Below are 24,650 nucleotides of genomic sequence, written 5' to 3'. Positions count from 1 at the left end.
ATGTCATGTCAACTAAAAGGAAATTACCTCAATTGCAGTTTTGAAGAATGTGTTTTTTCATGACCCCACACAGGTCTGAGGAATATTCGTAAATTTCTAACGATAATTTGTTTTCCCTTAGTCCTAACAGTGGCACAGATGGGGTATTCCGCCCCCGGTGGACTGGTTAGGACCGGTGGAAATTTTATTGACAGCCTCATAAATGAATGAATTAGACCCTCCCACCCCCCTTACATATAGGGGGGATAGAGCCCAATTCCCTTGCGTAATTACAATGAAAAAGAAAATAAAGGGAGGGAATGTTGTGCCACTGTTAGGACTAAGGGAAAACAAATTATCATTAGAAATTAACAATTCCCTTACGTCCTAACCAGTGGCACAAATGGGGATTTAGCAAACAGATACCCCCATCGGAGGGCACTCATGTCTGGTGGAGGACAAAACCAACCGCCCAAATGAGGAATAGATAGCTATTCTAGAATCCATTCTATAGTGTGAAATGAAAGTGGAGTGTGAACTCCAGGAAGCTGATTTACACATGAGTTCCAGAGGAATCGAGTTTCTGCAAAAGAGGTAGCTACTGCTCTAGTAGAGTGAGCTTTAACAAATTCAGGGGGCTCCAGACCCTGAGAAACATGAGACTCCCGAATAGCTTCCTTGATCCAGCGGCTAATAGTTGGTTTGGAAGCCTTGTGTCCCTTCCAGGCACTAGAAAAAAGGATAAGAAGATTTTCATCCTTACGGAATTCCTTGGATAGATCCAGGTAAATCCTGAGACATCTCGACAGGTCGAGGGTACGAAGGCCTCTAACATCTTCCGAGGAGGGGAGCGGAGCTAACACAGGAAGATAAATAACCTGGTTGATGTTAGTAAAAGTTGGAACTTTGGGAATAAAAGTAGACAAAAACTTAAGAAGAACCCTGTTCAGGAGGAACTGAATATAAGGCTCAAAGGCAGAAAAGGCTTGGAGTTCTCTGACTCATTTTGCAGAAGTGATAGCCAACAGAAAGGTAACCTTAAGTGTAAGTAATCTTAAATCCACCTCCTCTAAAGGCTCGAAGGGGGAGATGATAACCCCCTGAGCACGACAGATAAATCCCAAGCAGGGATAGGTCGAATGATTGTAAGTTTAATTCTTGAGGCTCCCTTTAGGAACATTCTGATTAGGGGGTCTTGAGAAAGAGACTTATTAAAGGGGTATTCCAGGCCAAAACTTTTTTTTATATATCAACTGGCTCCGGAAAGTTAAACAGATTTGTAAATTACTTCTATTAAAAAATCTTAATCCTTCCAATAGTTATTAGCTTCTGAAGTTGAGTTGTTGTTTTCTGTCTAACTGCTCTCTGATGACTCACGTCCCGAGAGCTGTGCAGTTCCTATGGGGATATTCTTCCATCATGCACAGCTCCCGGGACGTGACATCATCATTGAGCAGTTAGACAGAAAACTTCAGAAGCTAATAAAAAAAAGGTTTTTTAATATAAAAAAAAGGTTTTGCCTGGAATACCCCTTTAAGGAAAGCCGAGATAGCAGATACTTGAACTCTTAGGGTGGAAGGAGATAATCCCTTGTCCAATCCATCTTGCAGGAATTGCAGAACAGCAGGAGTGGTAGGATCCTTTGGAGATAGTTTGCGTAGCTGACACCAAGATGAGAAAATGTTCCATATTCTTCCATATGATGTCGTTATAGCTTCAGATCTGGAGTGTGACAAAGTTCTCAAGACCGACCCTGAGAGCCCTTCTACAACTGGAAGGGACCGATCAACCTCCAGGCTGTCAGATTGAACATGTGGATGTTGGAGCAACTGTGAGTGTCTCCAGACACTATCGCTTGCTCTGGGAGAAGCCTCCAAAACTGAACTGGACTCATCTGAATGAGTTGGGTGAACCAAGTTCTTTTGGGCCAATATGGAATGATGGTTATCGCAGAGGCTTGGTCCTGTCTGATTTTCATCAATACCCTCGGAATCAAAGAAATAGGAGGGAAGATGTAGGCTAGCCTGAACCGCTAAGGGATTGACAGAGCATCTACTGCCAAGGGATTGTCCTCCCTGTATAGGGAACAGAATCTGACCACCTTTGCATTGAACCTTGTTGCCATGAGATCAATCTCTGGCATGCCCCACCTGAGCACAATCTGATTGAAACCACTCTTCGGTTGGGAGGCCTCTGCTCTGGCGGTCTGCTATTACATTGTGAGTACCCCGGATATGAACGGCCGATAAATGGGTGAGGTTAAATTCTGCCCAATCCAGAATCACACCTTTGTGCCTCCCTGTTTGTTGATGTATAGAACAGCTGTCATGCTGTCTGACTGAACTCTCACAGCAAAGGGGCAAAGTGGAATAGAGCCAATCTGATAGCCGAATCTCTAGGAGATTCGAGGACAATGTCTTCTCCTGTGGAGACCAAGTCCCTTGGACTGTTTTGTCCAGAAGATGCGCTCCCCAACCTAGAAGGAATGCATCTGTGGTAAGTATGATCCAAACAGGTTGGATCAGAGATTTTCCATTCTAAAGGTGTGTTACGCCGAGCGCTCCGGGTCCCCGCTCCTCCCCGGAGCGCTCGCAACTTCCTCGCATTTGCAGCGCCCCGGTCAGACCTGCTGACCGAGTGCGCTGCAATGTCTCTCTCAGCCGGGATGCGATTCGCGATGCGGGAGGCGCCCGCTCGCGATGCGCATCCCGGCTCCCGTACCTGACTTGCTCCCCGTTGGTCTTGTCCCGGCGTGCGCGGCCCCGCTCCTTAGGGCGCGCGCGCGCCGGGTCTCTGCAATTTAAAGGGCCACTGCGCCACTGATTGGCGCAGCAGGCTTAATTAGTGTGTTCACCTGTGCACTCCCTATTTATACATCACTTCCCCTGCACTCCCTTGCCGGATCTTGTTGCCATTGTGCCAGTGAAAGCGTTTCCTTGTGTGTTCCTAGCCTGTGTTCCAGACCTCCTGCCGTTACCCCTGACTACGATCCTTGCTGCCTGCCCTGACCTTCTGCTACGTCCGACCTTGCTCTTGTCTACTCCCTTGTACCGCGCCTATCTTCAGCAGTCAGAGAGGTTGAGCCGTTGCTGGTGGATACGACCTGGTTGCTACCGCCGCTGCAAGACCATCCCGCTTTGCGGCGGGCTCTGGTGAATACCAGTAGCAACTTAGAACCGGTCCACCAACACGGTCCACGCCAATCCCTCTCTGGCACAGAGGATCCACCTCCAGCCAGCCGAATCGTGACAGTAGATCCGGCCATGGATCCCGCTGAAGTCCCACTGCCAGTTGTCGCCGACCTCACCACGGTGGTCGCCCAGCAGTCGCAACAGATAGCGCAACAAGGCCACCAGCTGTCTCAACTGACCGTGATGCTACAGCAGCTATTACCACAACTCCAGCAACAATCTCCTTCGCCAGCTCCTGCACCTCCTCCTCAGCGAGTGGCCGCTTCCGGCCTACGATTATCCTTGCCGGATAAATTTGATGGGGACTCTAAGTTTTGCCGTGGCTTTCTTTCACAATGTTCCCTGCACTTGGAGATGATGTCGGACCAGTTCCCTACTGAAAGGTCTAAGGTGGCTTTCGTAGTCAGCCTTCTGTCTGGGAAAGCTCTGTCATGGGCCACACCGCTCTGGGACCGCAATGACCCTGTCACTGCCTCTGTACACTCCTTCTTCACGGAGATTCGAAGTGTCTTTGAGGAACCTGCCCGAGCCTCTTCTGCTGAGACTGCCCTGCTGAACCTGGTCCAGGGTAATTCTTCTGTTGGCGAGTACGCCATCCAATTCCGTACTCTTGCCTCCGAATTATCCTGGAATAATGAGGCCCTCTGCGCGACCTTTAAAAAAGGCCTATCCAGCAACATTAAAGATGTGCTGGCCGCACGAGAAATTCCTGCTAACCTGCATGAACTTATTCATCTGGCCACCCGCATTGACATGCGTTTTTCCGAAAGGCGTCAGGAGCTCCGCCAGGATATGGACTTTGTTCGCACGAGGCGGTTTCTCTCCCCGGCTCCTCTCTCCTCTGGTCCTCTGCAATCCGTTCCTGTGCCTCCCGCCGTGGAGGCTATGCAAGTTGACCGGTCTCGCTTGACACCTCAAGAGAGGACACGACGCCGCATGGAGAATCTGTGCCTGTACTGTGCCAGTACCGAACACTTCTTGAAGAATTGTCCTATCCGTCCTCCCCGCCTGGAAAGACGTCCGCTGATTCCGCACAAAGGTGAAACAGTTTTTGATGTCAACTCTGCTTCTCCACGTCTTACTGTGCCTGTGCGGATATCTTCCTCTACCTTCTCCTTCTCTGCTATGGCCTTCCTGGATTCCGGATCTGCAGGAAATTAAATTTTGGCCTCTCTCATCAACAGGTTCAACATCCCGGTGACCAGTCTCGCCAGACCCCTCTACATCAATTCTGTTAACAATGAAAGATTGGACTGTACCGTGCGTTACCGCACGGAACCTCTCCTAATGTGCATCGGACCTCATCACGAAAAAATAGAATTTTTGGTCCTCTCCAACTGCACTTCTGAAATTCTTCTTGGATTACCGTGGCTTCAACGCCATTCCCCAACCCTTGATTGGTCCACAGGAGAAATCAAGAACTGGGGTACTTCTTGTCTCAAGGACTGTCTTAAACCGGTTCCCAGTACTCCCTGCTGTGACCCTGTGGTTCCCCCTGTGTCCGGTCTTCCTAAGGCTTATATGGACTATGCTGACGTCTTTTGCAAGAAGCAAGCTGAGACTTTACCCCCTCACAGGCCTTATGACTGTCCTATTGACCTCCTCCCGGGTACTACTCCACCCCGAGGCAGAATCTATCCTCTGTCTGCTCCAGAGACTCTTGCCATGTCAGAGTACATCCAGGAAAATTTAAAAAAGGGCTTTATCCGCAAATCCTCCTCTCCTGCCGGAGCTGGATTTTTTTTTTGTGTCCAAAAAAGATGGCTCCCTACGCCCTTGCATTGACTACCGCGGACTTAATAAAATCACGGTAAAAAACCGCTACCCCTTACCTCTTATCTCGGAACTCTTTGATCGCCTACAAGGTGCCCACATCTTTACCAAACTGGACTTAAGGGGGGCTTATAATCTCATCCGCATCAGGGAGGGGGACGAATGGAAGACTGCATTTAACACCAGAGATGGACACTTTGAGTATCTGGTCATGCCCTTTGGCCTGTGCAACGCCCCTGCCGTCTTCCAAGACTTTGTTAATGAAATTTTTCGTGATCTCTTATATTCCTGTGTTGTGGTTTATCTGGACGATATTCTGATTTTTTCTGCCAACTTAGAAGAACACCGCCAGCATGTCCGCATGGTTCTTCAGAGACTTCGGGACAATCACCTTTATGCCAAAATGGAGAAATGTCTCTTTGAATGTCAATCTCTTCCTTTCCTAGGATACTTGGTCTCTGGCCAGGGACTACAAATGGACCCAGATAAACTCTCTGCCGTCTTAGATTGGCCACGCCCCTCCGGACTCCGTGCTATCCAACGTTTTTTGGGGTTTGCCAATTATTACAGACAATTTATTCCACACTTTTCCACTATTGTGGCTCCTATCGTGGCTTTAACCAAGAAAAATGCCAATCCCAAGTCCTGGTCTCCACAAGCGGAAGACGCATTTAAACATCTCAAGTCTGCCTTTTCTTCTGCTCCCGTGCTCTCCAGACCTGACCCATCTAAACCCTTCCTATTGGAGGTAGATGCCTCCTCAGTGGGAGCTGGAGCTGTCCTTCTACAAAAAAATTCTTCCGGGCATGCTGTTACTTGTGGTTTTTTTTCTAGGACCTTCTCTCCAGCGGAGAGAAATTACTCCATCGAGGATCGAGAACTACTGGCCATTAAATTGGCGCTTGAGGAATGGAGGCATCTGCTGGAGGGATCAAAATTTCCAGTTATCATATACACTGATCACAAGAATCTCTCCTATCTCCAGTCTGCCCAACGACTGAACCCTCGCCAGGCCAGGTGGTCGTTGTTCTTTGCCCGTTTTAACTTTGAAATTCATTTTCGCCCTGCTGACAAGAACATTAGGGCCGATGCCCTCTCTCGTTCTTCTGATGCCTCTGAAGTAGAGGTCTCTCCGCAACACATCATTCCTCCGGACTGTCTGATCTCCACGTCTCCAGCCTCCATCAGGCAAACTCCTCCAGGGAAGACCTTCGTTTCTCCACGCCAGCGTCTCGGGATTCTCAAATGGGGACACTCCTCCCATCTCGCAGGCCATGCGGGCATCAAAAAATCCTTGCAACTCATCTCTCGTTTTTATTGGTGGCCGACTCTGGAGACGGATGTTGTTGATTTTGTGCGGGCCTGTACTGTCTGTGCCCGGGATAAGACTCCTCGCCAGAAGCCTGCTGGCCTCCTTCATCCTCTGCCCGTTCCCGAACAGCCTTGGTCACAGATTGGTATGGACTTTATTACAGACTTGCCCTCATCCCGTGGCAACACAGTTGTTTGGGTGGTCGTTGATCGATTTTCCAAGATGGCACATTTTATTCCTCTTCCTGGTCTTCCTTCAGCGCCTCAGTTGGCAAAGCAATTTTTTGTACACATTTTTCGCCTTCACGGTTTGCCCACGCATATCGTTTCGGATAGAGGCGTCCAATTCGTGTCTAAATTCTGGAGGGCCCTCTGTAAACAGCTCAAGATCAAATTAAACTTCTCTTCTTCTTATCATCCCCAATCCAATGGGCGATCCCTAGCATAAAAAGCATACAATGGAGGATGCCTGCAGTGGACTACAAGGGCAGGATCTGCTCCCCCAGTATAAATGCAAAACCGCATTTGGGGTTGAGCACCTCCAGCCATTTGAGACCACGTTTTTTGTTGTTGTTTAAATTTTATACTTGGAGGTGTGTAAACTCCGTATGTAATGCGCCTTGAACATCTTTCAGGCAGCATTAAGATGGCACCTGTGATGCCATGTACCTATATTAGCAAACTTAGGTGGGGCTTGCAGTTTGCCTCCCTCCTCCCATTGTATGTGTGCTGAGCCACGCTGGAGGGTACCTGGGAGGACTCTGTGAAATGGCCCAATGCTGCCGTAATTGCCCACTGGCCCCTGTTTGCTTATCACGCACAGGTAGGTGTAGCGTTAGGTCCCGTGCCATTTGAGAAACCTTGGCGTTGGTGTGCGGGCTCTGGTATGTCCTTCATACAAGGATATACTGGCGAATGTCTCAATTTTAACATCAGTGTTGAGGGATAGCCAATGTCACTGTATACATCTACCACAGTAGTGCACCTAAATTCCTGTATTGTATTATTCTAATTGTTACACATCCACATCCTCTATCTGGTGTAGGATTCTATTGTGGCACTTGTAGTCGGCTGCAGGCATCCTCCATTGTATGCATTTTTATGCTGGGGATCGCTCCTAGCAATGGACTACAAGGGCAGGATCTGCTCCCCCAGTATAAATGTACAACAGCATTTGGGGTTGAGCACCTCCAGCCAATTGAGCCCACGTTTTTTTGTTGTTGTGTAATCTACTGTAGACAGTATCCATAGAGTTAATCTTAACTTGCAGATGTCACAGGAGGGTGCTGGAGCTAGGTCGCTAGTTTCATTGGACGCTGCCAAGGCTTTTGATAGTGTCGAATGGAATAATTTGTGGTGGGTGATGAGATCTATGGGTTTTGGACCTGGGTTTCTCTCTTATGTTCAATTGTTGTACTGTAGCCAGACTTAGAGTGAATGGTCAGCTATCAGAGCCTCTGCTCTTTGCATTAGCTATTGAGCCTTTGGCTTGCCTCATTAGGTCTTCTGTTAGTATGTTGGGGTTTTGGTATGGGTCCATTGAGGAGCGTTTGGTGCTCTATGCGGATGATATACTACTGTTTCTGGGTGATACGGCCCTCTCCTTGGCTCCGGTCATGTCTCTTATCTCTGAGTCCAATTCATATTCTGGTCTGTTAAATAATAGGGACAAATCTGTACTGATGCTTCTTGACCCTCTGCCTGCTATTCCTCAGATTGCTGCCTCCCAGCTTCAGGTGGTGACTAGTTTTAAGTATTTGGGCATTTACATTACCCCATCCCTACATGATTTTGTCCCCTGCAACCTGACCCCTCTCCCGAATAGGAGTTCCCAGAAGGTGGTTGGTAGGACAAACTTGGCCAAAATGGTCTTAATGCCGCAATTACTGTATGTCTTGCAAAATTCACCGGTGTGGATTACGATGGCCCATTTTCAGCGCATTCAGCGTCTTTTCAGACACCTGGTAAAGGGGAAGTGTGTGTGTGTGTGTGTGGGGGGGGGGGGGGGGGTATGGGGGGCACTGCCAGAATTAGACTAGAAACTCTTCAAATGGGAAAGTTTTCAGGGGGCTTGGCCCTTCCCAATCCCTGGTTATATTCTTTGGCATCCCAATTACACCAAATACCGGGTTCTCCTGACTCCTCTCACACTACACATCTATTATGCAAGCTTTGGGGCGACACGCAAAAACTACTTAGACTTTCTGGTTGCACTAAATCTACCCCGCTGTGGCGTAACCCTGGCTTTCCTGATTTCTACTCTTTTATGGATGCTGGCAAGAGATGAGCGAACTTACAGTAAATTTGATTCGTCACGAACTTCTCCGCTCGGCAGTTGATGACTTTTCTTGCATAAATTAGTTCAGCTTTCCGATGCTTTTCCAGCCCACCTGAGCACCTGAAGGCTGAACTAATTTACGCAGGAAAAGTCATCAACTGCCGAGCCGAGAAGTTTGTGACGAATCGAATTTACTGTAAGTTCGCTCCTCTCTAATGCTGGCTTTTGGGAGAGGAAGGGACTGTGTAAATTGGAGCAACTGGCTGTTCAGGGTGTAGTTCGGTCCTTTGGGGACTTACAGGAGGAGTTTGCTCTGCCACACTCTTCCTTTTATAGGTATTTACAGCTCATTCATGTTCACAGTGTAGGTCTTCTCATTGGTAATCCATTTTAATAGGTTTTGGATTCGGTGGTCTCCAAAAGGGAGTCAGTTGGGATCATCTCATGGGTGTATAGAGAATTGTTGAGCTTCCAACATGGCAAATTCCCCTTGACTATTCATGGTAAGTGGGAACGAAATGCTGGTGTCATGACCGACAAGGAGTGGTCCATGCTGGTGCTTACTCCCTATTTATCTTTGTCAGAATCTAATAGGTTGTCCCAGATTTTTCTCCTGCATAGAGTGTATAAGACTCCAGTGTTCCTGCATAAGATTAGGCTGCAGTCTGATTCTGCGTGTCCACGGTGTGGTGGGTTGGAGGCACATCTAGTGCATATGATCTTGGACTGCCCCCTCTTGGACACTTATGGGAGGGACGTGCTTGCCATCATCCGTACGGTGTATGGGGTGACCTTAGCTCGATTCCCTAAAGTATGTCTACTGGCTCTTATTGGTTGTGGACAGGAACCCTCATTGGTAGAGACTGGCATACTACGTGTTATGCATCAGGCTCTGAAAAAATTGGATTAGGCTTAAATAACGAAAAAGAGAGATGGTCTCAACTGGCAGACAGGAGGTGCTCAACCCCACATGCGGTTGTACACTATATATATATATATATATATATATATATATATATATATATACTGGGGGAGCAGATCCTACCATTGTAGTCTGTTGCTAAGCGTGATCCCCAGCATAAAAATGCATACGGTGGGGGATGCCTGCAACAGACTACAAGTGCCACAAAAAACATTCTACACCATATAAGCGGTGCAGATGTGTAACCATTAGTATAATACAGGCATTTAGGTATACTACTGTGGTAGAAGTAACAATAACATTGGCTAACCCTAACACTGATGTTAAAATTGAGACATTAGCCAGTATATCCTTATATGAAGGACATACCTGAGCCCGCACACCAATGCCAAGGTTTCTCAAGTGGCACGGGACCTAGCACTAACCTACCTGTGCGTGATAAGCAAAACCAGGGGCCAGTGGGAAATTACGGCAGCATTAGGTCCGACTCACAGCCTGCTCCCAGTAGTGTACCTAAATCCCTGTATTATACTAATTGTTACTCATCCGCACCGCTTATCTGGTGTAGGATGTGATTTGTGGCACTTGTAGTCTGTTGCAGGCATCCCCCACCGTATGCATTTTTATGCTGGGGATCACCCTTAGCAACAGACTACAAGGGTAGGATCTGTTCCCCAAGTATGTATATATATATATATATATATATGCACAACCGCATGTGGGGTTGAGCACCTCCTGCCTGGCAGTTGAGACCATCTCTCTTTTTCGTTATTTAAGTCTTATACTTGGAGAAGTACAAACTCCACATTTAATGCGCCTTTATTTCCATTCTAGGCTGCATTCAGGTTCACCTGTGAGGCCGGCAAACATACTCAGCCAACTTGGGTGGGGCTTATAGTCTGCCTCCCTCCTCCCATTGTATGTGTGCCCAGTTCACACTGGAGGTAACTGGGAGCAGGCTGTGAGTTGGACCTAATGCTGCCGTAATTGCCCACTGGCACCTGGTTTTGCTTATCACGCACAGGTAGGTTAGTGCTAGGTCCCATGCCACTTGAGAAACCTTGGCGTTGGTGTGCGGGCTCAGGTATGTCCTTCATATAAGGATATACTGGCTAATGTCTCAATTTTAACATCAGTGTTGAGGGTTAGCCAATGTAACTATTGGATTAGACCCACTCCTCCGGATGTGGCAGATTTAATTGCTCGGGTTCAGATTATAGATTGGAATAGGGGATCTACAGTAAACGAAAAGTGGAGCGGAAGTTTGATGGTATCTGGGGTCCCTGGATGAGAAAATATAACCCTCCTGAAGATAGGATGTTTTCTACGTGTTTCTACACTCCTTGATTGTGTGTGGATGAGACTACTGTTTGTAGCTTATCTTTGGTTGGTCTGAACATTTCCTGTTTTGTCTGTGTGATGGTTGTCTGCTGGTGTAGTGCCTGACATGCTTCTCCTTCTCTTTTGTTTCCCTGACACCTGCCCCTAATGGGCCATATCTTGCACACTAACACTCCTTGATTGTCTTATTCACCTGACTTTTTTTCTACTCTTTTATAGCCTGATGTGGTAGGGTTGTAGGGTTGAGACAGAATGTTCTGTCTGTTTGGGGGGTGGGTGTTGGTGGGGGGCAGTGGGTTGTTTGTTACATAATTTTTGTGTTTATAAAAAAAAAACAAACAATAAAAATAATCTAAAAAAAAAAAATGTCATAATGGTTCCGTAATTTTGTTTTAATATGGACCATTTATGTAGGAGACATTATTGTTTATTTGTTCTTTACACTAAAGGTAAACTCACAGAACAAAATGAGATTGTTTTAATATGGATGACTTTACAACACCGCATATGATACATAGTTAACAGCTCAGAGGTGCTAGATGTGGTGTGATGAGAGGAAGAAAGTGTATAATGCTCTATAAAAAATAAAAATTTCATTTATATATATATATATATACACACTGCTCAGAAAAATTAAGGGAACACTTAAACAACACAATGTAACTCCAAGTCAATCATACGTCTGTGAAATCACACTGTCCACTCAGGAAGCAACACTGATTGACAATCAATTTCACATGCTGTTGTGCAAATGGAACAGACAACAGGTGGAAATTACAGGCAATTAGCAAGACACCCCCAATAAAGGAGTGGCTATGCAGGTGGTAACCACAGACCACTTCTCAGTACCTATGCTTCATGCTGATGTTTTGGTCACTTTTGAATGCTGACAGTGCTTTAACTCTAGTGGTAGCATGAGACGGAGTCTACAACCCACACAAGTGGCTCAGGTAGTGCAGCTCATCCAGGATGGCACATCAATGCGAACTGTGGCAAGAAGGTTTGCTGTGTCTGTCAGCGTAGTTTCCAGAGCATGGAGGCACTACCAGGAGACAAGCCATCAGGAGACGTGGAGGAGGCCTTAGGAGGGCAACAACCCAGCAGCAGGACCGCTACCTTCGCCTTTGTGCAAGGAGGAGTAGGAGGAGCATTTCCAGAGCCCTGCAAAATTACCTCCAGCATTCCACAAATGTGCATGTGTCCACTCAAACGGTCAGAAACAGACTCCATGAGGGTGGTATGAGGCCCAGACGTCCACAGGTGGGGGTTGTGCTTACAGACCAACACCGTGCAGGACTTTTGGCATTTGCCAGAGAAGACCAAGATTGGCAAATTCGCCACTGGCGCCCTATGCTCTTCACAGATGAAAGCAAGTTCACACTGAGCACATGTGACAGACGTGACAGTCTGTAGACTCCCTAGGGAACGTTTTGCTGCCTGCAACATCCTCCAGCATGACTGGTTTGGCGGTGGGTCAGTAATGGTGAGGGGTGGCATTTCTTTGGGGGGCCGCACAGCCCTCAATGTGCTTGCCAGAGGTAGCCTGACTGCAATTAGGTACTGAGATGCGATCCTCAGACCCCTTGTGAGACCATATGTTGGTGCGGTTGGCCCTGGGTTCCTCCTAATGCAAGACAATGCTAGACCTCATGTGACTGGAGTGTGTCAGCAGTTCCTGCAAGAGGAAGGCATTGATGCTATGGACTGGCCTGCCTGTTCCCCAGACCTGAATCCAATTGAGCACATCTGGGACATCATGTCTTGCTCCATCCACCAACGCTTCGTTGCACAATCAACTGTCCAGGAGTTGGTGGATACCCAGGCCACACACACACACACACTACTGAGCCTCATTTTGACTTGTTTTAAGGACATTACATCAAAGTTGGATCAGCCTGTAGTGTGGTTTTCCACTTTGATTTTGAGTATGACTCCATATCCAGACCTCCGTGGGTTAATAAATTAGATTTCCATTGATAATTTTTGTGTGATTTGGTTGTCAGCACATTCAACTATGTAAAGACGAAAGTATTTCATACGATTAGTTAAAAAAAAAAAAAAAAAAAAAAACATTTATATCAAATATATATCTCACATATTACCAAGAATTTTCTTTTAAAACAAGTTCAAGGACTCATTTTTTTTTAGCCAAAAATATAAAACAAAAAAATACACCAGACACTGTAGAGCTTTTTCTTCTGTATGTTTTCACCATCAGTTTCTTGCAGTAAAAAATACATTTACATGGCAGTGATGTTTACAAAGGCAAGTATTTCTTCAAAAAAAAAAAAAAAAGGCACAGAAGGTCTGCAATCCTATGTATCACTTGTTAAAGACAATCATTAAACTGCAACATATGGGACATTCTACAAACCATCAACTCTACATACAGCACAAATACAGCATACTCCAAAAACACTTCTTCACATAGGGCTAGATAACATGGATCGATCCGCACAGAACTGTAGCTACAGCTGCTTGTCTCAGCACAGAGCGTACAGTTCTTTATAGAAATACTGAATATAAGAGCTAGTTTATATGATCATATGTGATATGTCTTCTAATTCTTCTTCTCCCTGGGATTTAGCCTTATTATTTTATTTTTAGAATAAAAAAAAAATAATAATTATATATATTTTTATAAACATGGACCTTAGATATGGTCATCCACATTGCAGTTGAAGTTATAATTGTTTCATTATGATGAGCAATGTCAAGTTTATGTAGTTGCACAAATACTAGGCATGGATAGGCAAATACAAAATCATCATATGCCAAATAAATACAGTTTTTTATATTGCTTCAGAACAAAAATGTCCCTTCAGTGAAAAAAATTTCAAATAGGTGGTTTAATGTATTGAACCTGGTTCATTAGGCTGGTTAAGTATATTAGGATTCAGTTTCTCTATTGAAAAATGGCAAATTTAAATAGGAAGAAAAAACAACCAACCATTTAGTAAAGGCATCCACCCTGAAAGTTATTATTGGTCCATGCAAACATACCGATCCATGAAGGTATTCTCGCAGACAGTGCTTATGAACACTGTTTTCAGCTGTCACAGAAAGTAACAGTTCAATGAACTGGATGGTAAAAAGAAACATTTCCCCCACGCAGCTCTGTTTCTATACTACCATTGGTGACATCTTTTACAGGTGCAATTAAAGAGAATGGTTTAAAAACACAAACACTGGGGTGAATTTACAGAGACCAATGTTTCACATGAAGATCATTACGTTCCATTTAAAATCTTGGTGGCATTATGTTCAGCAGTTTTAGAGGTATGCCTCTTAATAAATCTTCAACATCAGCCACTGCTGACCGCATGCTGGGCTTTTGAAATTAATGCCAATGGTCAGTGTGTGTATTCTGAGAGGTATCATGCCTCTTTATGCTATGCCATGCTCCAATAAAGTGGCAAGGTTAGCATTAACTGCCCAAAATTTACAAATTGTGGCTTTTAAGCCTAAATCCAGACGTATTGAATTCCCTCCCCCCACCATTAAGAAAAAGCCAGTGCTAGGTGTCATTACTCTTAATACACCCTAATATTTTTTCCTGCAAAAAAGACAGTAAACTTTCATGAGCACTATGGAGATGGAAGTTTCCCTAGACAGCTTTCTAGCACATAAAAAAATGATCCCATGTTGTTAGCTGACTGAATTAGAATATATTTTCAGTACCCCCTTGTATAACGTTTTTCAGATTATATAAAACAAAATGCGAGGTTAAGATGTGCTTCACACAGCTCTTAACTAATTTAGGTGGTATACTGAAGATTTGCATTGTTTGCTGATGGATATATGCAGATTTTAGTCCAGGTTGATCTAATATAGTTATATTATGGAGAACACATGTCAATTTATTAAATGAGAACAATACTTAGTTGTTCAGAGTGTGTTGAATATTAACGTTCACTAACCAGTGTAGTGTAAATAACGTGTTTGGCTTCCTCCAACTTGGCGACGGGATAGAGAGGCGCTGGACACAGTCTGGAAGGGATCTCATGTTTAATCACACATGATGCAACGGTTTTCACAGTAAGACTGCTTCATCAGGCATACCCAGGTGAGTACAACCATGCATTATATAGGGCCCATGGTTAACCCTTCAAGTATCAGGCTTAAAGGGGCCATGCACCATATATCAATTATGAAGAAATATATAAATATATATATGCATCAATAGTACAATAAAAACATAATACGCCAAATGAACATACATAAAGCAACATTTAAAGCAATTAAAAAAAAAAAAAGATTTAAAAGAATGTAAATACAGTACACACAGTGAATCAATGAGCATTCTCAATTGTTTCATTAAAACCTCCAGGGGATAAGGTCCCTAGAGAGAAAATCCAAAATGATTCCCTATTAATAAGTTTCTGTTTATGATTTGAGTCAAAGGATTGTCTCAATGATGGCGAGTTTTAATACCCTAATATCACTGTTGTTATGTTATGTCAATGAAAGATGAAGTGATAAACTGTGGAGCACGAATTTAGGATTAATATTTGATCTGTGTTTGTTCATGCGGGACCGCACAGTGTGATTGCACGGATAGGTGCCCACTACAATGTTCATGTTGCCAGATGGTGTTGGTTCTACTTTAAGGGGGATGGATTTCAACCTACTCGGCGCGACCATATTTTGCAAATTTCTTGATCTGCAGAAGGTTAACTTTGCGTGAAGTGGTAATACTGTACATTATTTAGAATCGGGTCATCTTTGAGAATGCTCCAGTGTCTGTCTAAGAACTTCCTAATGTTATCCACCGCACAATTTAAATCAGTGATAAAATGATATTTAAATAACTTTTTGGTATTGCTATCCTCTGAGTTTCTACTCTCACTGATGGGATTGGATGGTTTAGATTGAACTAAAGTCACCTGTTAATTATCTTTTACTCTTTTGAAGGTGTCACACAAGATAGATTTAGGGTACCCTTTGTTCTTAAAACGGTGCAGTAATACCAATGCTTGTTTGCTAAAATCATTAGCCAGAGTACAATTTTTTCTTACCCGTAAGTACTGTCCGTAAGGTACATTGCGAATCCACTTGGGATAGTCGGAGCTGCTAAATGTAAGGAGGCTACTTACATCCACGGACTTAAAGTTTTCCGTGGCTATATGACCACTATTATCTTTTTTTTTATACAAAGGTCCAAGAACTCAATCTTGTCTGCCGAATGATGCAAGGTAAATTTCACGCCCAGTTAAGCCAATTTGGTTATGTGGCATTTTGAGTATCTTTTCATCGCACAGTCGTTATTTTCTTTAGACGGTTCATAGACCATCTCTTTTTTTTATATGGTCCGATACGGCACAAGAGACCGTGGATTTTGCAGAGGACATCAACTCCAATAACTGGGGGTTGAAATTTACCTTGCATCATTCGGTGGACAAGGGTACCCTAAATCTATCTTGTGTGACGCCTTCAACAGAGTAAACGATAAAGAACAGGCTTCTTTAGTTCAATTTAAACCATCCAATCCCATCAGTGAGAGTAGTAACTCAGAGGATAGCAATACCAAAAAGTTATTTAAATATAATTTTATTACTGATTTTAATTGTGCGGTGGATAACATTAGGAAGGTTTTAGACCGACACTGGAGCATTCTCAAAGATGACCTGATTTTAAATAAAGTATTACCACTTCCCCCTAAGTTAACCTTCCGCAGATCAAGCAATTTGCGAAATATGGTCCCACCGAGTAGGTTGAAATCCATCCCCCTAAAGGAGAACCAACATCATCTGGCAACATGAACATTGTAGTGGGCACCTATCCGTGCAATCACACTTGATGTTTGTGCTGTTCCATGATTGGGGGTGCTACAAAGGTTTTCACCTTCAATCATTTGAACAAAGAAAACATGATTAAGGAAAACAGTTGTGGTAGCTCCTACGCTATCTATTAACTTGTATCTGTGGTTTGCAGTACGTGGGCCCGCATGAACAAACACAGATCAAATATTAATCATAAATTCATCCTCCACAGTTTATCACTTCATCTTTCATTGAAACAGAATAGTGATATTAGGGTATTAAAACTCACCATCATTGAGACAATCCCTTCTCAAATCAGAAACAGATTCCAGAAACATATTAATAGGGAATAATTTTTGGATTTTCTCTCTAGGGACCGTATGAGCTTTAAATGAAGCAATTGAGAATGCTTGTTGATTCACTGTGTGTACTGTATTTCATTTTTTTTTTTTATTGCTTTAAATGTTGCTTTATGTATGTTCATTTGGGGTATTATGTTTTTATTGTACTATTGATGCATAAATATTTATATATATCTTCATAATACATATATATATATATATATATAATGGTGCATGGTTCCTTTAAGCCTGGTACTTGAAGGGCCCTATATATTGCATGGTTGTAATCACCTGGGTATGCCTGATGAAGCAGCCTTACTGTGAAACGCATTGCATCATGGGTGATTAAGCATGAGATCCCTTCCAGACTTTGTTTCCAGTGCCTCTCTATCCAGTCGCCAAGTTGGTGGAAGTTTTACATTGTGTTTGGAGGACATTTGGCAGATTATTCCATCTATTGACCCTGATACACTTGACTGTCATATGGTTGGAAGGATAGACAAATTGATTGCTGGAACAAAAATGAAAGAAAAAATGTATTTTCTAGAAGAAAAGGAAGAACAGGAAATGTGTCTGGTCAATTCAGTTCCTCTTTGATAGAGTAATCCAAGCCTCTTCTTTTGGTGAAGTTACAAGTTCATACTTGGTCTCCATAACCTGACCTTTAACAGGCAGTAAGTGCAGCTTTCTGACAAGAACACTTAGAAGTATTGTTGCTACCATGTAGGCAAACCTAAGGCAAGAAAATATGAGTAAAGGCATTGTATAATACATAATGCTATATATATATATATATATATATATATATATATATATATATATATATATATTATATATATATATATATATATATATATATATATATATATATATATATATATATATATATGGTAGTTAGAAAGTGTTTAAAAAATTATAAGGAGAAGAGTACATTCTGTAACAAAAAAAACATAAAATTAGCAAAAAATTGCAACAGAGAGAATGACTGCCACAGAAAGTAAAAAAAATATATATATACTATTTAACTACATAAATGATAAACTTAAAACTGAAAATGCTGGCCACCTATGAAACAATCCCACTCTGGGTGTAATGATTGAGAAGGATGAGAAAAAGGCCAATCTACTAAAAGCCTCTAATGTATCTACAAGGGAAAATCCAATGTCAGCAAATCTCACCAGTGTAAAAGTTTTGGATGATAGAATAAGGCATTTCAAAATGACTATATACAGTAAGTATAAAAAAAAGACGAAGCACATTAATTTAGTAACACTGTAATCATACTAAAGTGCAGAATAAAATGTGTGCTGAAATAGTAATAATTTTGTAAAAGTTTATATGCTACATTAAAGGGGTACTCCGCCCCTAGACATCTTATCCCCAAAAGGATAGGGGATAAAATATCTGATCACGGGGGTCCCTGCTGCACCCGGCATTTGTTTAGAGCATCAGGTACAGTGCCTGAGGCTCGCAACATCACGGCCATGCCCCGCTCGTGACATCATGGCCACGCTCTCCTCAATGCAAGTCTATGGGAGGGGGCGTGACGCCTCTGCCCCGCATCGCTAGTCATCCAGCACGAAGCAAAATTTGCTCCGTGGACACAGGATGTCTGGGGTGCCACAGCAGAGATCGTAGAACCCTCGCGATCAGATACCTTATCCCCTATACTTTGGATAGCAGATAAGATGCCTAGGGGTGGAGTACCCCTTTAAATCCTGCCATAATGAAGTTTCTGGCAAAGAAAAGGAGATTTTTTAACACTTACCGTATCGAAGGATCCATTGGGGGACACAGACAGTGGGTGTATCTTGCTGTCTCTAGGAGGTGTGACACTATGGTGATAAAAAAAAAAGTCGGCTCCTCCCAGCAGGATATACCCGCCTTCAGGCTCTGAGCTAGTCAGTTTAAGTTCCAGAGCAATAGGAGGAGACCAATTGGTCAAGAAAAAAACCCAAAACTGTCCGAGAACCAGAAGAAAAAACATAACTGAACACACCCTCGGATATAGAACCAAGGAAAAAAACCAAAAAGGGCGGGAGCTGTGTCCCCCAATGAATCCTTCGAGAAAGAGATTTTACGGTAAGTGTTAAAAAATCTCCTTTTCTCTATCGGCTCCATTGGGGGACACAGACAGTGGGACGTACCAGAGCCGTCCCTTGGGTGGGCAGATAAGCAATCAGGCAGACGGCTGATCCACTGCCGCCTGCAACACCCTACGCACCAGGTTAACATCAGCCGATGTGAAAGTATGAACCCGGTAAAACCTCGAGAAAGTGTGCAAAGACGACCAGATAGCGGCCTTGCAAACCTGCGAGGCCGAGGCTCTATTCTGGAGAGCCCAGGATGCCCCAACAGAACGTGTGGAATGAGCCACAACCCTGAAAGGAGGAATCTTCCCCTTACAGCGATTGGCTTCCGCAATGGAGGACCGAATCCACCTAGAAATGGTGGCCTTGGAAGCAGGTTGTCCGTTGCGACGACCTTCCGTAAGGACAAAAAAGGAATCACACTTCCGAAACAAAGAAGTGATGGAGAGATAAGACCGAACAGCCCGAACCACATCCAACTTGTGCAGTAAGCGCTCCCAAGGATGAGAAGGAGCCAGGCAAAATGAAGGAACGACAATGTCCTCATTGAGATGAAAGGCCGAGACCACCTTAGGTAAAAAGGAAGGGTCTGGCCGGAAAACAACCTTGTCCTGGTGGATCACCAGAAACGGAGAATGGCAGGAAAGGGCTGCCAATTCAGACACCCTCCGGATGGTGGCGATAGCCACCAGAAACGCCACTTTCCAAGAAAGGAGGCGGAGAGACAATTTTCTAAGGGGCTCAAAGGGTGCACCCTGGAGGGCACTCAGAACCAAATTCAAGTCCCTGACCGATAAGGAGGAACAGTGTGCGCCACTCCTTGCAGGAAGGTCCGGACATGAGGATTAGAAGCCAGGGGCCGCTGGAAAAAAACAGTAAGGGCCGAAACCTGACCCTTAAGGGAACTGAGAGACAACCCCCGACTGCAAAAAGGAGAGAAGACGGGGAACAGAGAAGGTCACCGGGGAGAAGTCCTGTGCTTCACACCAACGAAAATAAGACCTCCAAGTACGGTGGTAAATCCTTGCAGAGGAGGGCTTACGAGCCTTGAGCATGGTGCGAATGACATAGGAAGAGAACCCGCGGGCCCTCAAAACCGCGGTCTCAACCACCACACCATCAAATGCAGCGACTGTAAATTGGGGTGGCAAAGAGGACCCTGAGAGAGCAGGCAGGTCCGGACGGAGCGGAAGGCGCAGTGGAGCATCGTCCAGCAGCCTGACTACGTCGGCGTACCACGACCTTCAGGGCCTATCTGGAGCTACCAGAATGGCGGGGACGCCCTCTGCCTTGAGCTTCCTCAGCACCCTGGGAAGAAGCGGAAGAGGAGGGAACAGATAGGGTAGGGCAAACCCTGCCCAAGGAATCACTAGGGCGTCCACGGCCAGAGCCTGAGGGTCCCGGGACTTGGACACAAACGGAAGGATCTTCCGATTGTGCCGGGACGCGAAGAGGTCCACGTCCGGAATGCCCCAGAGGTCGCAGAGTTGCGCGCAGGGGTCGGGTGAGGACCGACTGAGGAAGTCCGCTTCCCAGTTGAGCACCCCCGGGATGTGAATCGCCGAAATGGCCGGAACCTTGCTCTCCGCCCAGGAGAGAATCTTGGTCACCTCGGCCATGGCTACCGAGCTGCGAGTGCCGCCCTGACGATTTATGTACGCCTGAACGCAGACAGGACGGGACTGAAGATGGGACTCCCAATGAAGAAGACCAAGAAGAATCGCCCGTGATTCCAATATGTTTATCGGAAGAAGGGTCTCCTGGGGAGACCAGAGTTCCTGAACCGTCCAATCCCTGAACACGCCGCCCCAGCCCGACAGACTGGCATGCGTTGTAACAACCTGCCAGTGAAGGGGAAGAAACGACCGCCCTTGGAGAAGAAGGGGGGAGCAGAGCCACCAGAGCAGAGACTGACGGACCCTGCGAGGGAGAACAATCTGACGATCGAGGGACAGAGGAGACCTGTTCCATCGGTAGAGAATCACCAGTTGAAGTGGGCGGTAATGAAACTGGGCAAAAGCTACGGCCTCCATAGTTGCCACCATCCGACCCAGGACTTCCATACAAGTGCAGATGGAGACCGATACCTGGGTCCGAAGGGAGCGGACCCCCGACCGGAGCACCAGACGTTTGTCCGTCGGAAGATGAATTCGGGCTGAGGCCGTGTCGAAGTGAAGTCCCAGAAAGGTTAGAGACTGGGTAGGATGGAGGACTGACTTGTCCTGGTTGATCATCCACCCGAAGCGAGTCAGAGTGTGGAGAGTGACGTCCAGATTCTCCAGAGTCTGGGCCCTGGTTGGAGCCTTGATGAGAAGGTCGTCCAGATAGGGTATCACCGAGATTCCCCTTGACCGTAATAGGCCCATCACCGGCGCAAGGACCTTTGTAGAGACCAGAGGAGCCGTGGCTAGACCGAAGGGGAGGGCTACAAATTGAAAGTGCCCCTCCAGGACCGCAAAGCGGAGGTACCGATGATGGCCCGGAAAAATTGGCACATGGAGGTGGGCATCCTTGATGTCCACCGATGAAAGGAACTCCCCTTGTTCCAGGGATGCCACCACCGAACAGAGAGATTCCACTCGGAAGTGGCGGATGAGAAGATGATGGTTGAGACGCTTGAGGTCCAAAATTGGACGCACAGAACCGTCCTTCTTGGGGACCACAAAAAGATTTGAATAGAAACCCCGAAACCTTTCCCCTGGAGGAACAGGAACAATGACCCCCTGGAGAAGCAGAGACTGGAGAGCCGCTCAAAACTGCTTCGCCAGAGGAGGAGACCGGGAGGCCCGGGAGCGAAAAAAGCGATCCCTCGGAAGGGACGCAAATTCGATCCGGTAACCGTTGGCCACCACGTCTCTGACCCAAGAGTCTTGAATGTGAGAAGGTCCAAATGCCTCAAAAAAGCAAGAGACGACCTTCCACCCGAGAAGAAACCACGGGTGGGGGCCTCACTTCATGCAGAAGTGGGCTTGCGGTTGCCTGATTTGGGCGCAAAAAGGCCGGATCGGTTGGAGTCTGGCTTCCAAGACGGGCGAGCCCGGAACAAGGGAGCCTTCTTATCCCGCGAGGGTGCCTTCCCGGACCCCTTGTTGGACCGAAAGGAAAAGGACTTCCTTTGAGAAGTAGAGCGAGCCTTATTTTGAGGTAACAAGGAACTCTTACCTCCCGTTGCCTCAGAGATAATCTCATCAAGGCGTTTGCCAAAAAGACAGCCACCCGTAAAGGGAAGTTCAGTGAGAGATCTTTTGGAAGCGGCATTCCGCACAATGAAAGGATACTCCTGGATTGACATCCGAAGATCCTGGTTCCTCTAAGTGAAAGGTGTCTCTTAGGGCTGTAACCAAAGAGTTCACCGTTGCAACTGAGTCTGGGCGGTCCTCTGAGTCAGATGCCGGCTTGGAAGCCTCGTCCACCAGGGGAATAAGAATGAGTAGAGGCAGTCCTAGAGGGGGCTGACTCTGACCGAGTGCGCGGCTCTGGTGTGGCAGAGCGGCGACTCCGAGAACGTCCTCTGGAGGAGCGACGTTTGTGCCCAGATGACAGGGGAACGCGGGACCCACGAGGGGATCGTTCACGTCTATCTGAAGACTCTTTGGAAGAGTCAGACAAGGCACCCCTAGGACGCTTGTGAGAGCGTGAAGTATGTGGAGATGAGGAGCGAGCCCTTCCAGAGGTCCTGCGCCGGGAAGACCCCTTCAAGGCGGACACCACTTCCCAGGAGGCCTCAGCCACCGAGCGGGAGACTTGGGTCAAGTCAGCCATATACTGGGTCAGGGAAGAAACCCAGGCTGGGGGAGCGGGACCAAAGGGGCATCAGGGGGTACCAGGGGGTCTGGGGGAGCAGTGGAGCAGGCAGGACAAGTGGGCTCGGCAGAGCCAGACATCTTGGTATTACAGTGCTTACAGAGATAGTAAGTCACTGAAGTTCCAGGTCTCTGTTTAGAGGGAGGAACAGCTCTGGGTACGGACATAATGTGTGAAAAGAGTCTGTGTCCCCTGTCAGCTGCAGTGAGGAGACTCGCTCTGTGCAGCTAGAGAGAGAAATAGGCCAGCGAATAGGAAGAGAGGGGCGTTCCTGAAGCAAGGCACGAAGTAACTGACCCCTTCCTACTGAAAATCGCGCCTACGGTCCTGATTGGAAGCTACAGGCCGGCCGAGGAGAACTGTCATGGCGCCCGCTCCTTGGGTGAATAGAGTGGGCCGGAGAAAAGAAGTAAGCCGGCGCTGAAGCGCCAGGCTCATAGCAGCGCCGCAGCTGTCAGCCGCGTTTAAGGCGCTGCCGGCAAAGTGAAACTAAGCCGGCGCTGAGAGCGCCCGACCCTGGACAGCGCGGCAGCTGACAGCCGCATATAAGGCACTGTGTACGAAGTAACACTAATACACACGCACACATAAGTGAAGTGCCGGAATAAGGCGCAGTGGACGTAGTCACACCAAGCGCACACACACACATAAGAGAAGTGCCCCATATATGATGTCCCTTCAGGTGCCACTGCTCCCCCAAAAATGAAGTGCAGCCCCTGTAAGCTAGCCTCAAAAACTGAAGGTGGGCCAAAACAGGGGGTCTCCAGCTGCTGAGAGTCCGTATCTATGGAGACAAAAGGGGGAAGTACTTACCTCAGTCAGAAGAACTTACCTACTGGAGTCTTCAGTGAAGTCTTCAGTCAGCTTTAGTTACCTGCATCACGCCTGGCTGCTATGCGCGAGCGAGGCGAGCAGGGAAATAGGGTGACGTACCACCCAAGTGCTGACCGTTGGCGAGGGGGAGTTAACAGCGCATATATGCAATGTCTGTGCCCCCTCACTTGCAATGGGGAAACGGGGAACCGCAGTCCCTGAGTCCCCACCTGAAAACAGAAAAGAAAAGGAATAAAAAACTAACACGTCCCTAACTATGAAAATAAAAAAAAATCAGAAGACCTGGTCTGGAGCAACCCAGATCACGCCCACCTCCTTCAGACACTAAGCTTAAACTGACTAGCTCAGAGCCTGAAGGCTGGTATATCCTGCTGGGAGGAGCTGACTTTTTTTTATCACCATAGTGTCACACCTCCTAGAGACAGCAAGATACACCCACTGTCTGTGTCCCCCAATGAAGCCGATAGAGAAATTCAGTTTTCAGTGTCCGCAGAAAGAATGAACATATTCATTCATTCTGCGGACTCTGCAATGAATGCATAGCCGTCTATAAGATGGCACATTCCTGTGTGGTCCTAGCACTGGCAGTTTGCAGAATGTCCGCACGGAAATTCTCTGTGCGGACATTCAGTCGTGTGAACATGGCCTTACTGGCTAAGGCTGGTCAACACTGCTGCCTGTGACTGGTTGAGCAGAGTTTCTTCAAGGACAACACATCACAGCAACAAGGACTCATCCAAAAACAGAGAAGAGTCTGGGCCACTGGAATGGCAGTGGAAAGCCAGTTGAGTAAAGCATTTAGCAGTTGGCTGACCTCAGACAGTGACCTACTGTTACCTCCCTGCATTATTGTGTCCAGCTGGTGCAGTACAGGTCCCAGCAGTGTCACTGCAGAACAAGCCCATAAAAGCTATCACATTACCATACATAATTGTAATTGTTATATTTTAACATAAATAGTGTTGACAACACCAGCTTTGTGGACACCACCTATTTGCCCAGGCCCAGTACAGGTAGCAACAGC

The 24,650-nt window shown here is 46.1% G+C and overlaps 2 protein-coding genes across 4 annotated transcripts in view; one reads left to right on the top strand and one right to left on the bottom strand.

The window, feature by feature from the left end:
• Window positions 1–24,650, top strand: part of LOC130283890 (alpha-aspartyl dipeptidase-like) — a 287,142-nt gene that overhangs the window by 146,193 nt on the left and 116,299 nt on the right. The window lies entirely within an intron of this gene.
• The window catches only part of LOC130283889 (cytochrome P450 20A1), a 69,817-nt gene continuing 62,413 nt past the window's right edge, over window positions 17,247–24,650 (bottom strand). For both annotated transcript variants that reach the window (XM_056533574.1, XM_056533575.1), the window contains exon 13: window positions 17,247–17,631. In XM_056533574.1, the coding sequence (XP_056389549.1) occupies window positions 17,481–17,631 (151 nt within the window). In that variant the 3' untranslated portion in view covers window positions 17,247–17,480. The remainder of the gene's footprint in view (window positions 17,632–24,650) is intronic.

This window comes from Hyla sarda, chromosome 8 (assembly GCF_029499605.1).
Source record: "Hyla sarda isolate aHylSar1 chromosome 8, aHylSar1.hap1, whole genome shotgun sequence".
Lineage (NCBI taxonomy): Eukaryota > Metazoa > Chordata > Amphibia > Anura > Hylidae > Hyla > Hyla sarda.
Note: the sequence above shows the minus strand (reverse complement) of the source record. Positions and strands in the feature narration are given on the sequence as shown.